The 16,183-nt window shown below is 38.3% G+C and overlaps 2 protein-coding genes across 3 annotated transcripts; one reads left to right on the top strand and one right to left on the bottom strand.

The window, feature by feature from the left end:
• The first annotated feature begins 9,881 nt into the window (after nt 1–9,881).
• Nucleotides 9,882–12,029, top strand: LOC133835143 (degenerin del-1). Its single transcript, XM_062265038.1, has 8 exons — nt 9,882–10,457; nt 10,521–10,674; nt 10,735–10,938; nt 10,993–11,141; nt 11,192–11,322; nt 11,381–11,531; nt 11,600–11,713; nt 11,829–12,029. Exons 1-8 carry the CDS (start codon nt 10,224–10,226, stop codon nt 11,991–11,993), a joined length of 1,302 nt encoding a protein of 433 aa, XP_062121022.1. The 5' UTR covers nt 9,882–10,223; the 3' UTR covers nt 11,994–12,029.
• Nucleotides 12,030–12,039: 10 nt separating this feature from the next.
• Nucleotides 12,040–15,830, bottom strand: LOC133835142 (protein yellow). Of its 2 annotated transcripts, none has more exons than XM_062265036.1 (3): nt 15,727–15,830; nt 14,156–14,444; nt 12,040–13,478 (listed from the first exon to the last, which is right to left on the bottom strand). In XM_062265036.1, exons 2-3 carry the CDS (start codon nt 14,424–14,426, stop codon nt 12,379–12,381), a joined length of 1,371 nt encoding a protein of 456 aa, XP_062121020.1. In that variant the 5' UTR covers nt 14,427–14,444; nt 15,727–15,830; the 3' UTR covers nt 12,040–12,378. The 2 variants fall into 2 exon arrangements, with proteins under 2 accessions (XP_062121020.1, XP_062121021.1); XM_062265037.1 differs by having other exon boundaries at nt 14,156–14,440; nt 15,727–15,785.
• Nucleotides 15,831–16,183: the final 353 nt, after the last annotated feature.

The raw sequence follows: 16,183 nt of genomic DNA, 5'->3' as shown, positions 1-16,183 counted from the left end.
TGTATCTGTAATCTGTGAAGAAATCGTTGCGACTTGTCTGTGCTCTTTGGGCACACGCATATCTGAGGCACAGGTATTCATGTATGAAGTCATCTAAATAGTAATTCGAAATACCGTCTATGGAAATGCTAAAAGTTGATCAAGTAATTTGGCATGTTGTTATCTCTTTCTAGGAAATATATACAATACTGTGATAATAAATTTCACGTATATCATCTTCGATTGATCGTGAAGATCTGTATATCAATATTCAATTAAGGTTCTTATATTTTCTACTAGCATTATAGGAATTAATATTACTTAAATTTTCTTTTTACTTTATCCCTCTTTTAATAGTAACTTGATTATGGTTCCTAATTGGGATCTATAAAGAAGGAATAACATATTATACAAGACGTGTATTATGCGTTTTCTCAATTCGAAAGGATTTCTCATAGGTTAGATGAAGTAATGCAGAGGAATCTTTGGAGTTCGAGAGTTAAGAGTCGGCATAGGAATGAGTTAATTATAATCCAGTTGAAGGCGTTTCGTATCAGTTGTCATTAATCCAAAGTAGACAAGCGTATTATTATTTAGCAGTAGAATATCGCGGTTCACTTTTCATTTATGCACTTTTTCCCGATTATAGTTTTGCAATTGGGCTGAGATCCTTTGACAGGATAAGCCTTAGGACATATAGTAAATTCACACACACATACACATATATGATTTCTTATCGAGAACGATTTGAATTGGGTAATTGTTTCAAATGTTTCAAATATATATATAAATTATTTCTTTGCCTTTTGCTCAACAAAAAGGTCAAATAGTTGTACTGTCTCTTTTACACTGTTGCTAATGCTATTCGATGCTGATTCGATGTTGCTGCTGCTGTTCGCTGTTGCTGCTGATGCCGCTTGAGGAATATCCAAAAAATTAGATAGCACAGCAAAGGTGTTGCACTTACGCGCTCGAAAGCCGTTCTGAACCGTGCAACCGGTAAACTTGCCTTTTATACGTGGCAATTTGATACCCATAATCTGTGCCGCACGATCGTGAAAAAAGCTCTCAATTCCGATCGTCCGTCGTGTATGTGTGTGCGTATCATCGAATGTGTGTGAGTGTGTGTGCGTGAGGGGCTAGTGTTCGGCATGTGCTGGGCATCATCTATTGCTGTTTTTCGCTACGTCTCGGTTTTTCTTGCTCCCTTTTTCGGTCTATCAGACAGCGGTTGGGGTTGGTCCGTCGCAGCCTCCTCGTGTTTGTTGCTGTTGTTGTTTCTTCTAGCAAGTGGGCAATATATGCCTTGTGTCTGTGTGTGAGTGAGTAAGCTATGATGCAATCGTGGCAGCAGCATTGCGACCAGGATCGTATATGAGCAAACAAGAGAGAGAGCGAAAGCTCTTTGCACGATGAATGCGTGAGCAATGCGCTCTCTCACCACCAACACAAACACACTCACACACAGCTGATCAGCGGTAGTTGCGTGTGTGTTTGTGTGTGAGTCAAATTCATTTCAATGACAAATTTTGCATTTGTGAAAATCCTTGTGTATATTTTATTGTGTAGTATTTCGACTACTGCTCATTCTCTCCCTATCCGTGCTCTCTTTGCGCTTGTTCCCTTTCCCTGTCTCCTTTTTCATCAAGATCGAGCTTTCACCAATTCTTTTCTCTACACATGCGAGTCGGTATTTGTTTGTTCTTGTGTGTTCACTGATCATTTTTCGCCTCTTTTGTTTTATTGTATTCTTTTCTGGTCACCTCAATGCCAATTTGATCTGCCACCGGTTCGGAGGTGTCTCTATCGAGAGCAGGGATCAGGTGTAGCATTGATCACACAGCTCTCGACGTAAATTGTTTCATAAATGATCAAAATTATCCAAAACATAAATAGTTGCAATAGGAATCTATTCTAGGATCATTTCAAATCAAGTTCATTTAATGAGAGAAATGATACAATCTTGTTTGGCGTCAACTTTCTGCTGGCATTTTTACAAATCACACAAAAATAAAAGTCGAGAATCTTGTGAACTTCAGAAACATTGATCGCCCTGATAGACACACACACGCACACACACACACACACACACATGCAGCATAAATGGCCACAGACGCCACATCAATCGCAATCGCAAATGCTATCGCAGATACAGATACAGATGCAAATACTTATAGATACAATTGTCTACATGAACTAAGATACTAAGTAGAAGAGTCGAAATCAAATAAATGCTGTCGGCGTCCTTCAGAGCAATTCAATGCATTTTATTCAATGCTAAGCGAGAATGCACAAATATCTCATAGAATGCAGTATGTACATAGTACCCGAAGAGCATTCGTCGTGTACTGCACTGCTCGACATTGTTCATAAGAATTCGAGTCCTTTCAACGCGCCGACAATGTGTCAGATTCTTGAGTCGCCCACCAAAATGACTCAAAATACTTTTCATAAATGATTTGAATATTAAAATTAACAAAGAAAATGCAACAACAAAAAAATCAACAAAAATAAAATTTAAGCAAATACAAAAAACAAATCGAAAAGAAATCAACGACGAGAAAATTCTCAACAAAATCAAATGCCAAGACAAACAATTTTCAAATTTTCTAGCTTATTTATAGTTATAAATTTTGATTCGCTTTCGCCACAACGTGCCTAAAAGCCTTCTTTCATTATATTTGTGTTGGCTCATCATGCGTTTGAGAGAAAAAGGGGCTTCATTGGTTCTTCTATTACTCTCATATGGTACCCCAAAAAGATCATAGTAGAATGCCCCTTTATAGGACGCCACTGGTCCGCCACCGCCGCCAACGCTTCTTGGATGGAATCTTAAAAAAAAAATCATTATAAACGAAAAGGCAAAACATATTCAAGAGGCCAGCGGATCGGCCATCCACATAATATGCTTTTGCGTGTGGTGTTTTTTTCGCACATCGCACATAAGATAAAATGATCATAATTTCTCGTTTTTTTTATACACACGTACACACATATATAGATATTTATATTATATGTATATTTTTTCGGTAATTTTTTTGTATTTGTTTTCTTAGCATTTCTAGTTGTGTTTGTTGAAACACAATCTGCGACATTGTCAGAAATAATTTTACGCAATTTTCACAAAAACAAATCAAACAGCAAGAGACAAGAGCAAGAAAAATACAAAACAACAACAAAACGCTGAAGAAGAACGTCAACATCGACTATTGGGAACATCAACACAATTTCAAATAAAATTTGCAAAGATTTTTAAATCAGAACGATAATCTTTTTGCTACATAAAAAAAAGAAAAAAACATTTTATGAGTTTTGACACACGATTTTATCCAAGTAGATATCTAAAATAATAATAATAAATTTACGGGTACACATGCCGTATACACAATATTCATCTTAATAGCTATACAAATGAAAAACAAATTACGCATACCACCCGTGGACTGAACTATTCTAAAGCATATCATATATTAGCTGTAAATTTAAGTTGAATATTTACACAAATCAATTAAACATAGATCAAAGCTGTCTGCCCTTGAATTTAGACCTTATTGTAATCGATTTATAAAGGAGAATAAATTAAGCATACATAGTTGGGACAACTAAATTATGAGCATGGGAATTGTGTTGGTTAAACGCTATTTTAGCTGCGCTAGATAGGAAAGCAGATCCCACAAAAGCGAACAAATGGATTCGCCTGTCCCCAATTGTCTTGCTGCTTATTGTTATTGTTCTGTAAAAGAGAGAGAGACAACATTTGTGGTTTTGAGTCATTGACGCAAAGCAATTTTTGCATTTTAGTGTCAAGATATTTTGGCATGCGCATCACAAATGGGGCGGGACAGCCACAAAAGAGGGGGCTGAGATGCGGGAACGGTGGCACATGCGAGACAGCAACAATTATTGCAAGCAATGGGCTATTTCAGCGTCTAACAGCGAACTGAGTGATGCTGAGTGAACGGCAGTCCATCAAATGACCGCACCTGCAGTGCAGTGCCAACGAGAGAATCAAGACAAATTAAAGGGAGAGATCAACAGAGAATAGAGCGATGAAAGATGACTTTGAATGGAATGCCAGATCGCAGATCAGATCGCGGTGTTGGGCTCAATCACAAGTAATGCTAGAGCTCTGGTTTTTAGCTTATTCTGCAGTTCAGCCAGCAATTGGTGCAGAAAATATTTGAGATGAACAGCAACCGTGACCAAAATACATACATATTCTATAGATAACTCTCGTCTAAATGCATTGGAACTTATCCAAATTGTCGATATAAAAATATCCATCGTCAGGCACGATGTTGTTGTCGCCATCGCCATCGTTGTCGTCGATGTCTTCGTTGTTGTTGTTGTTGTTGTCGTCGTTCGTTCACGTCGTGCACTCGGCCACATCTGCATCTCTCGTGCGCCTCCCGTGTGCATAGCCAGTGTTGTCCCTCCACCCCTCCTCTCAGCGCCATCCGCAACGCAAATTCCCCATCATCAAGCTTTGTGCCTTCGCTTCGAGGCAGATTCGTTACCAGGTAGCCGATGTCTTGCTCCTCGGCTCGCGTAAATACCTTTAAGTGTGACAAATGAATGAACACTTCCTGAATTACGGCATGGCATTATTATATAAGATCTGGTATTGTCAACATGACAGATACGACTGCGCGCATCTTTTAAATTCTTTGGGAGAATTCGCCTTGCAGTAATCCATCCAAATGGAGACCTCAAATTTGCACTTGCAACTGTCAATCAACCAGATGCATATCAATCACTTTTGCTCTGACAATTTATGGCAATGATCCAGTTTCATAAATACAATGTTGTAGACCTAAGTCTATTATAGCACTAAGAATCCAAAGATAAAGAACTGTATTCATTTCTTTGATTTTTCCACTCATTTTTGCAGAGTAAAGTTAATATAATAGCAACAAAATTGGATACGAAGAAGATAAAATTTAAAATCTTAAATAGTCACTTAAAAATTTGCAATACAGGAAATAAAGTGTTCAGAAAAAAAGTAACTAAATAAAATATGTATTTTTTAAATATTTCAAAAATGTATAGCAAAACAAATAAGAAAGCTACAGTCAAGCGGGCTCGACTCTGAGATACCTGCTACCCATTTTGAATAAAAGCATAATACTGCGGTATTATTTTTAAAATATACAAAATGAATATACCGCAAAAATACCTACAACTATGCTAAATTATATGTTTGGTATATCGTTAAAGTATATTCTACTTTAAAACAAGTAAGAAAGCTACAGTCGAGTGTGCTCGACCCATGTACCCATTTTTAATAAAGGCAAAATATTGCGGTATCATTTTCAAAATATACCGAATATAGCGCAAAAATACTAAAAATATACCAAATGGTATATTTGGTACATCGATATAGTACACCATTCAAAATATACCATAGACGGCTCAATATACCAGATTGTCAGCCAAAGCAACTCAGACCCCTAGTAAGTAGGCGTTTTTGCCCATACAAAAGTATTTCTTTAATAACTTTTATCTGATCGCAACCAAATTTTCAGGAATCATAACTACTATAGTATTTATTGTATAATAGCTTTAAAATTAGGCTACCCTATGGGTAGCGGGTATAAATATACCATATATGCAAAATATACCAGATTGTCAGACATAGCCCGTAGTTAGTACCCGTTTTTCCGATTGCGGACAAACATTACTATTGCTGCCGAAATGAATTATAATTCGATCTCTTATAGTCTCTGAGTTCTAGGTGTTCATACGGACAGACGGACAGGCTGACATGGCTATATCGTTTTGGCTTTGACGCTGACCAAGAATAAATACTTTATGGGGTAGCCCTCCTGTCTGTTACTTAGATTTCCTGCCGGCACCCAGTTATAAAAATTAAATTACCCTATTTAATATTTTATATTAAGTTTCGAAAACAATGGCTTGATCTGCAAGTTCAATTGTGAAATAAATTAAAAAATCATCAATAATCATTCGAAATTTGGAATACACTTAATACACTGTTGATAATAAAAACGCTAATTTATATTATTTTTTTGTTTTTTTTAATATTTAAAAAATGTATAGCGATTAAATATCATCATAATAATCAGTTTTTTTTTCAAAAGGTAATGTTTCCCTTTTGCTTGATAACTCTAGGATTCTAAAGTTGTGCCCTTATGAATATTTAATAATTTACATATTTTCGTTAAATACAAATATTTACCGAAAAAAAACCAAAATATATCCTTTTTTACCAATAAAAGAAATTAATGTAATAGACCATGTTTCTATAAATTATATCCTCAATATCTATTGAAAATGTAAAATAAAAGTAAGAATAAAATAAAAGTTAGAATTAGAATCAGCTCACAATTCATTTTCTGCAAATATAAATTGCAGAAAAAAAGTATTGTTTTCACATATTTTTAACATATTTATTTATAGCAAAAATTCCCATAATAATAAATTCATTTTTAATAGTTTATTTTCTTAAAAAGATTCTTAGGGTCGAATCGCATAACTAATTGGCCTTTTTTAAATAAAACAATTCAGGAAAAATATTTTATTTAAATTTGAAATCAAATTTATTAAAAACTATACTCGCTTAATTAAAATAAATACATATAACCTAATAAAGCAGACTCAAAATCGTGTTGTAATGCCTTGCAAAATTGGACTATCATTACACTACCAAAAAAATGAAATTACTCATCAATTTTATTGATGTAAAATGTGGCTCATAAGTAGCTATTACAATTGCATAAGGCTCTTATGCATTTGATAATGTATTGATTAATTGCCTTGGCTCAATTGGGAATCGCACACGCGTAATTCAAAAATATTTCCATAGGCACATAGCTTCTTAATTAGCCAATAAAAGCGAATCATTTCGACTTAGTCATTGATGTGTAGAGCATTAACAATATTTTGGTAAGCATTTGTCACCCAATTAAATTGACTGCATTCAGCCCAGTCACCAGGCAACTCATCCACTAACACAAAATACAAACAGATGAAATATATGCAATGTAAATATGTAAAAACGTATAACTCAAGTGCATCCAAATGCAATAATCAATGTAGACTTGCGTATAGAAGTACTTTATTCAGACGCCCAGACTTTTATTAATGATGAGTGAAAATGCAAAATGGAAATGTTTCTCAACTTGCCACAGTTGCAGCCTCCTAATTACCACCCCATTTGGCATCCTTATGCCACAGAGCCCCCCGTTGGCGACGCCTCTGGGCGCAATTGATTAATCATATGCGAAATGCTATAGACAGCATTGAAATGACTCAGTACAGCGCACATAGACATAGAGCAACCATTAGTGTGTGTGTGTGGGCTCTGTTGTACACGATGATGTACGTCTATATGCCTGAAAAATTGTAAAAAATATTTTACCAAATTTATTAGTGACATGCTAAAAATATACGCAAAACATTTTTCAGACTCCAAACAGGTAAAAAGGCAGACCCGATACGGTCGGACATAGGCGAACATAATAGACACTATATGGGTCATATTTTTGGGAACTGAGCCGATTCAATTCAATTCGATTCGAATCGATTCGATTTAGTTCGCTTCGCTAACATCAGAAGCTGGCCATGTGTGAAACTGCCCCAGTCGAGGAATAATAAACAACAACACAACATCGACAAGTACATAGACCATGAGATATATAGAAAAAGAGAGTGAGAGAAAGACAGAAAGAGCAAGAGAGAGAGAGAGAGGGAAAGGCGTATGAGGCCATATACTTTGGCAATAATATATGCATACATAAGTATATGCAGGCTAGAGCTACTAAATCTAAAAAAACATTCATATGCGTTTAATATAGCCGCTGCTTTGGTCTAAATTTAAAACAAAAGCTATTTAGTTGCGAAGAAGCGAAGAACTTCACACAAATGAAATTTTTCGCTGTGCAGCAGCCAAACGCCAAACGGACTGACGATGTTGTGGCCTGTGGCTATTTCAAAATACTCTCGTCTATCTATACAGAAAGAAGAAAAAAAAACTAAATCTTAAATTTACTAGACACACACACAGAATGACAGAGAAATAGGTAGACACACGAATTCGTTGGCTGTATCCTGAGCACAGCACGCATACGCCGTGTGGTACAACACAGCACAGCACAGCGACGAGGTCCGACAATGTATCTCGCATGCTGCAGCTGTATACAAAAAGTAAAGCAAACTCTTGCTCCCGCTCGCTTGTCGTAATAGTCAGCACATCAGCCACAACTACATCGACATCTATAGCATCAGCAGCTGAAGCAGAAGCAGAAGCCAAAGTAGAGGCAGAGGCAGAAGCAGCAGCATCCATGTCCACAGCCACGTCCACATCCTCGTCCCGTTAATGTTGTCTGTTGTTGGATTTTTCATCTCGAAAACGTTTCAATTTGTCTATTTTTAGTCACAAGTTTCTTTTTGTTTATTAGTTTTGTGCCTTCTGGCTCTCTATCTATCTATGTGTGTGTGGACTGTATCATATATAGACAATACTATATAGCGAAGTATTCATGTACATGTTTGTAAAATTTTTTTGTATAGCTAGTGGGTCGCAATCGAGTCGAGTCGAGTCGAGTCGATCCGACTGATGTTTCTGCTCTCTACTTTTGCTCTACTCTGCTCTGCTCTGCTCTGATTTAACGTCACAACTATGGAATGCCTTGGCCATAGGGCTTCTTCTTCGACTGGATATATCTGTGAATGCGCACGCATTGTTTGGCTTGTCTTTCATTTGTTTTTCGCACAAATTGTTATTGCTGCAAAGCTCAAGGTAGATACATACAGCACTCACCTCCGCCTCCACCTCCACCTCTACTTCCTCGTACTCTTCTATTCTGATACGTTCATATACATAACGTGTGTGTATATAGCCGTATCTGTGGCATTTATCTAACATCTACTTAGCATTCGAGCAGCTTAACAGATATAAGGTCAATACATCTGTATCTATAGCCGTGTCATAACTTATTGACTGTGTGCCTTTACGTAAGCTAAGCAGCCATAGATATTATATGAGTTTAAGCTATATGATTATAGATAATTCAAAATTCTAAACGAATATTCTAGAATTGATAAAAAAAAAATATTTCAAATAGTATCTACATGAAATATCGTTTTTTCATTGAAGAATGTTTTGAAGAAAACAGTCCAGAATAAAGCAGGAAGAACACAAAATAATTATGAACTATAAATACCATAAGCAACATCAAAAAAATAAGAAAATGAAAAATCGACAACGATTACTAAGAATTTATAATTGTAGCTTAGCTAAAATACAAATGAATGAGAATAATTTCATGACATTTTCACAAGTTAATATAATTGGAAAAGGTTTAAGTACAAGTTACTAATAAAGCATTGAACGATTAATCTATGTCCCGGAATTTTAATAAGATTTAGTATTTTAAGTAACTTACTGAAATCCAAAGTCAATTCTAAATATCATTGACTATTTATTTATTTTAAATTAACATTATTACTAAATCACTGGCTGCAAAGGCCTTCGGTTTATCATTGACTAAATTCTTATCATTGACTAAATATTTCGCAATGTGCAGAAATAATAAAAAATCCTAGCTGAAATCTACCAACATTAATGTTATATGAACCATAATTTCGTCCAAAGGGAAATATTTAAATATCTTCAATGACACAATGAAACTTTACTAAAGTTTTTCGCGCATGCAGACGCTCAGTAAACACATAAAGCCATAAAATGTCTACTAAAATCGCAGATTTGAGATCTACAGGCTATAACGAGCTTGCAATCGCAAATCGGATATCAATTATACATACATATAAGCGTGTCCATAAACAATTATAAGTATGTATAAAAGTGAAGTGATAATTTAACGCTTCAATGTGTGGTAAACTCAGTTGGATAAACGGCTAAACGTATCGCAAACAAAGTCATAATTCAGAGAGCACCCATACACCTGTTTTGATACGCCGATTTGTACAGTTGCAGTTACACTCCATGAGTATACTACGAGTATCTGGTTGTAAACAACATGTATCTGTATCTGTAATTGTTTCTATATCTGACTCGTTTACTCTTTCTGCTTTGATACCCGGAACTTTATCGAGTTTGTCGTTCTACTCGTAACACGGGACATAAATCAATATTAGCTTATCGTTAGCAAGTGTGGGAATTTGTGCAGACCCCAAAGATATTGCCATTGTGTCCAGAGGGTTTTGGCTAGTCCAAAAATGTCACTGACATTCATTTGGATATCACTTGTCAGCGATTAACGATGGGCTATTGGGGGGAACTCAAATCCTGGGTCCTGCGAGATCCTGCCAAATTAATACGCTACCTTGTGCTCTTTGTGTGCAGCATTGTGGTTATTGTGCAGCTCTACGAATGCTTCTCCAAGCTATCGGATCCACCCATATCAACGCATTCCTACTACAATGTAAATGAGACTATTGAAATGCCTGCGATTACGATCTGTCGTGAACCGCCCTATAAGGAGGATACTTTGACTGTGAGTTGTGTGTTTCAATGTGATTTCTCAATTGTGATCTAAGTTATATGTGAATGTTTATAGAATTTGTCGAAAGGTGGCTGTCCACATCCTAAATATGCAACCTGCTGGATGAATTATCCATATGATGAGCTGCCGCTTGAAGAATTTTTCATGAACAGCACCTTCGAACAGGATCAAACCTTCTATTCATATGGACTAAACGGTGATCCAATTAGTAAGCCTAACTCCTGAAATTGACAGCAAGTGTATAAAAACTTTAATCCCTTAAACTTAGATGTGGATATCGATAGCAGCTTGCACTTTTACATGGGCAGATGTTACACTTTGCGACCAAAGATAGCCATGAAAAGGGTCAGCAAGCAGGTGGGATACTCCATAGTGCTGGAGCACAATCTATTCCAATCGCTGAGTGACGTAGATTTGATCTCCGGTGCAGGCTGGCACGTTTTCATACATGACAAACGAGAGAATTTTACGGGTGTGTAAAAAATCGCTAAAACTTAGTTCAATTATAAAGTATACACTTTCATAGAGATCAATATGAAGGGCTCGGGACGTGTGGAATACGTGTTTGTGAATATCAGAGAAGAGATCGAAGTCAAGCTGCAGAGTCAAATCTTCTCGAATGTGGAGAAACGCGATGAAGCCTGTTCAACGCAAGATGGTTACAGTGATCTTAAGGTAAGTATTCTTCAGTAGTGAGAGCATATAGTGAATAAATGTATCTACAGTGTGGCGAAATTTGCATTTGGAAAGATCTGACAGATGAGGTAAATTGCTCAGGTCCTTGGATGCATGATATAGAGCAAGAACCTTGCAACAACAGCGATTCCATGCGCACTCTTATCTCGGATTACAGAGCGTAAGAGCTTTTCAAATAATCTCGCGATTGTATAGTGTCTAGCTTTTTATATCTACAGAGTCTATGAAGGCGACGATGATTATAACTGCAATTGCTTGCAGCCCTGCGAGTCTCGCATCTATACGACCTATATACAAAGTCGAAAGACGTTTGACCAACCTGAACCACGCACCCTTATCTACATTTACTATACAACCAAGTTGATATCGGTATGCCTATAGAGAGAGATGCTAAAAGGAGTTAACTGCTCAACTTTTTTCCTTCACTGTTCTAGCAGATGATTGAGGAACGTCCCAGCTATGATACCACACAGTTTATAGCCGATGTTGGCGGTTCATTGGGCTTTCTCCTGGGACTCTCCGTGCTGGGATTAATTGGCATATTGGAGCATGTAAGTATATTGCGGGAAAGGGGCTAACTTATAGACTAATTATAATACAGTCTGAGATTTCGAGTACTCACACATCTGTTCCTCTTCTTCATTGCGATTACTTTTATCTTTGCAGCTGATGCTGTTCTTCTGTGGCGACTGCATCAAGCGTCTGCAGCAGAAGAACGAGAAACGCGCCCAAGCTGAAAATTCTGAAGATGCGCATTCACAGTCCAGTGATGAGACGCTAGACGTAGATTCTGTGTATATTGTGGACAAGGAGACGCTGAACAAATATTGACAGCCAGCTGGCTGGGTTTGCCAATTAGTAATAAATTGAAATGCCGCACTGTGTCTAAATAAATTGCTTATATTTATTCAATATTACGCACTATGCAACTATAACTAATTATTTACGGGCACGAAATGAAAAGCACACAAAATAAAACCAATTTTCAACACAGCACGATACGAAACCGCCAAAACTGCGCATTAATTAAAGCTGCTGATTAAGTGTTGTCAAATTCTTCAATTAACTGTCGACTGTTACCTTATCGACAGCTCAAGATCGATCGGCGAAAATAAATCGATCGGTTATCGCCCTTCAACCGCATTTTGTCAAAGTTCTTGCGTTGATCTTATGCAACTAATACTAAGTTAAATAATAGATGGAGTGGAGACGGATCTTAGAGCAGCCTGGATCGCAAGAGAAGACAGCAAGATAGCAGCATGACACCCAGACTGTATGTTGTAGCTCCCGCACTGCTTTTGGATGCCTTCCGGCCAGGAAGTGGCTTGAGGATGTCATCTATTCGGCTGATGATCTCTGGCAGTTTACTGGCCACTACATTGCAGGAAGTTCCAGCGATGGCATCTTTGACGCTGGCCGTCAGGATGCGGAAATTAATGCTGCCGGGATACAACTCATCGTAGATGAAGACCTGCAGCTGATTGGACAACACCCAGAGACGACGTTCATCGTCCACCTTGACATCGCTAGGGAAGACCAAGTCATTGCTGCTCGTATAAACGCGATCTTGGGACTTGTAGCTGTTCGATGTTTGCCAGCAGCCGACAGAATTTTGATTGGGCAGTGCATAGAATAAAACTCCCGTCTCTGCGTCCAAGCACTGAGCACCAGCCTGAGCATTGAGGCCACGCGAACCCAACACCTTAAACTCACGATAAATGTCGGATGAAGTGGCCAGCGTCTTGTTGCGCAGCACCGAGGTGCTGACAGAGAACTCCATCGTAGAGCTAAGCGGATGGAAGTAGAGAGTGGCAAAGCCATTAGCTTGTGGCTTAGACAATGCGAGTCCGTACAAGCCATCGTCCCACTGGAACTCAATGCCTTGAATGCTAAAGTTGCCCGACATCGGATCCGGATGGAAGAAATGATGTTGCACACGCCAAGATTCCCGCTCCTTCCACGAATAGACCACTAGGCCAGGAGCTCCCAGATCAGCCAAGTAGGCAAACGTATTCTCACAATCACCATCATCCACAGCCAGATTGGCAAAGAACGAGCTCTGCTTGGTCTGCCCCTCAGGCAGCACATGACGACGCAACAGATTATCATTATGCAGATCGTAGACCGACAGCTGAGCCGGACCATAGAGTTTGGTCTTCTCCAGCACACCTGAAATGCGTGAATCGAGCACCCAAAGGCGGCCACAGCGATCGCCACGCACTCGGAAGGGAGAGACGAGCTCGGGATCCGCTTCAGTCAGACTGTGGGCCACCCAGCTGGGGAATGGCGTCAACACGGGCATCGTTGTGGAGTTGTCTGTGGATTGAACGATAAAAGTGTAAACAATTTAATGACTATCAAGGTGAGTGCTCTGCTAAATCAAACGCTTAATTAGCTGATGCTAATTGGCAAAACGAATCTCAATCTTGGGTGCTTTGGATGAATCATAGGACAAGTTTGACAAATTTGGAGTTCAATCAGCTTGCAACTTTATAAGTGTTGTAACCAGACAGCTGTCATTAAATGCAAGTCCAGGTAAACATTTTTATTTTAATTAGTTATTCAATTTAAAAACATAGAAAATAAAAGTATTAGATACATTCTCAGAAATCTGGGCATATCTACTAGACTTACTTAGTATCTTTCTCTATATATCTGTCGATAAATCTTTAACTTGTGTGTGAAATGTGCACAGTTTGTTTATTATGTTCTTGAGGTTGGTTCTTTAGCTTGTTAATGACGCAAGCGAGCGGAAATATTAGCATTAATAGCGGCCAAGTGCGAACGAAACCAAACTGAATTGTTTGGATTTAAGATTCATATACACAAAGCTATTAGATACCCCGCTAGCTAGCTGACTACGAGAATTCAACATAGACATATTCCACGTGCAAAACATGACAATGCAACTGTCGAGTTCGCAGCATAAACAAAACTGCAATTATATTCAAATTGCAATCGTGCCACCAAGGTTAACTGTGAATGCAACTTACCATTCAAATCAAAGTAGGCCAATGAGGCGGGAACACCTTCGCGCCATCTGGGCAGCGTTACGAACATTCGATTGCGATGAATCTCCAGGCCAAATGGCAGCACATTGGCCGGCTTAAAAGCTCCTTTCTCAATGGCAGACCAGCGCTGCTCGGGACTATCGTATTTGAAATCCATTTCCCGCCATCCGTAGGCAACACGCAGATTATCTTTGCCGGCAACGAGGCCCACACAGAGCACAAGTGCTGCAGCCAAAGCCCAGCCAGCTGTCATTATAATTCTCTTGTCTAGCTGCAAATAAATGAGAAGATTAGTCTTGCAATAGCTGTGGGCTGTAAGCTGCTTCCGTTGAGCTGCGACCTTGACATGACCATAAACAAGCCAAGCTATAGATCAATCCTAAACACAAAATCTATTTTGATACTGAAGATTCAACTATAAAACCAAATCGAATTTAAACCGCGCCTCCATTTTGAAAGTTGTCTGGCTGCTGGCCAAATACAAAGCACTCGAAAAACAAGAGTGAGCGACTCATATAAATAGATTATTAATTCACTGCATTGCGAATAGTGTGTGAGTTATTCAATAGCTTGTCAGCTTTAACAATTACCGGCCATAAAACATTATAACATGCTTAAGTGTCTTTTATCATCATCATCATCGTCGCCACCATCACGATCTGTATCACAATTAGTTTAGCTATAGCTAAGCTATAGTGGACGTCTAAGGTCTTTTGCACGTAATGTAGGCTAAGTATAATATATAGACGTGTGTTTTTTTGTTTCAGTTAGGTCACTCAAAAATCTCAACGCTTGTCTCACATCTATTGCCAGGGCCATTGGCATCGAAATAAGTTATATATATGTTATATAGTGTGTCTGGCAGCGGGTATTTGAATTAACAACTCAACTCAACTCAACTCAAAATGAAGCCCGCACTTCAATTTGCTCGTCGTAATATTTCTTTTATTTATCGTCCGCACGTTCTGGACACATTTTTATTTCGTCTTTCATTTCAAATTTATTACAGGCCTGTTTTTGCGCTTGTTTTATGGTGTGTTTCGCCTTTTCAGGCCTTTTTTGTTTGTTTGGTAATGTATTCATTTATTACTGGGAACATTTCAAGTTTTTGCTTTTGGGCTTTTACTTTTAATTAAGTTGATAGCCGCTTTTATTTATTTGTAATGGGCCAAGTTCTTTTCGCTTTTTGCTGTTGTTGCTGTGCGAATCCATTTTAGATTGTCTTTCAATTAGTCACAGGCGACTTTTTTGGCCAATTACCTAACCAATTTCGTTGGCCTTATTGGCTGCTGCTGCTCAACGGCGCAAAACTGTTCATTGGCTAGTGACGGTGACAATTGAAAGTGAAGGCGTCGCAAGAGTTGCGGCACAGTTACAGTTATTTTGGGGCGTGGCAGAGTTCGAGTTCGAATGTTATGCAAACGTAGGCGAGTTTGTGTCTTAAGTCTTTTGTTTTGCTAGCAAATATTTTGCTATGAATTTGCTTCACTTCAAAAAATTGAACTGTTGCTTAACTCGTTTTCTTGGTCAGCACTTTTCAAGTCGATACGCACCTTTAAAACACGAATAAAATAACAAAACACAACCGTCGCCAGCGAGGCTCAAAACGAAACTAAAAGTCAACACAGCAAATTGCTCACCATTAAAAGCCGAACGTACCCGAAACCGATCTTTGAATCTAGTTCCAGTGGCTCGAGCATGTCACTGAGCATTGAGCGGGGAGCGTGAGCGTTAGCGTTGTCTTTATAATTCCACTGAACTTGAATTAGTCAGTCCATCATAATTGCTGTAAAGCGTCCCCGCTCTCTTTTAACGCCGGGAATTACAGACCTGGTTTAGCGCACATTAAAATCGCAATTTGTAATAGTTCTCCCACGCCAACTCACAGTTTTAAAGACTAATGGTAATAGTATCTGCGGTGGGTCGTTGAAAGCTGAAAGATATCGGCCCTGCAATCGACAAGCCCCTGAATTTAGACCCACACTCCACTCTGCAAAAAGGCCTATTGAA

This window comes from Drosophila sulfurigaster, chromosome 2L (assembly GCF_023558435.1).
Source record: "Drosophila sulfurigaster albostrigata strain 15112-1811.04 chromosome 2L, ASM2355843v2, whole genome shotgun sequence".
In the NCBI taxonomy this organism is placed as follows: domain Eukaryota; kingdom Metazoa; phylum Arthropoda; class Insecta; order Diptera; family Drosophilidae; genus Drosophila; species Drosophila sulfurigaster.
This window is presented reverse-complemented; position numbering and strand designations above follow the sequence as displayed.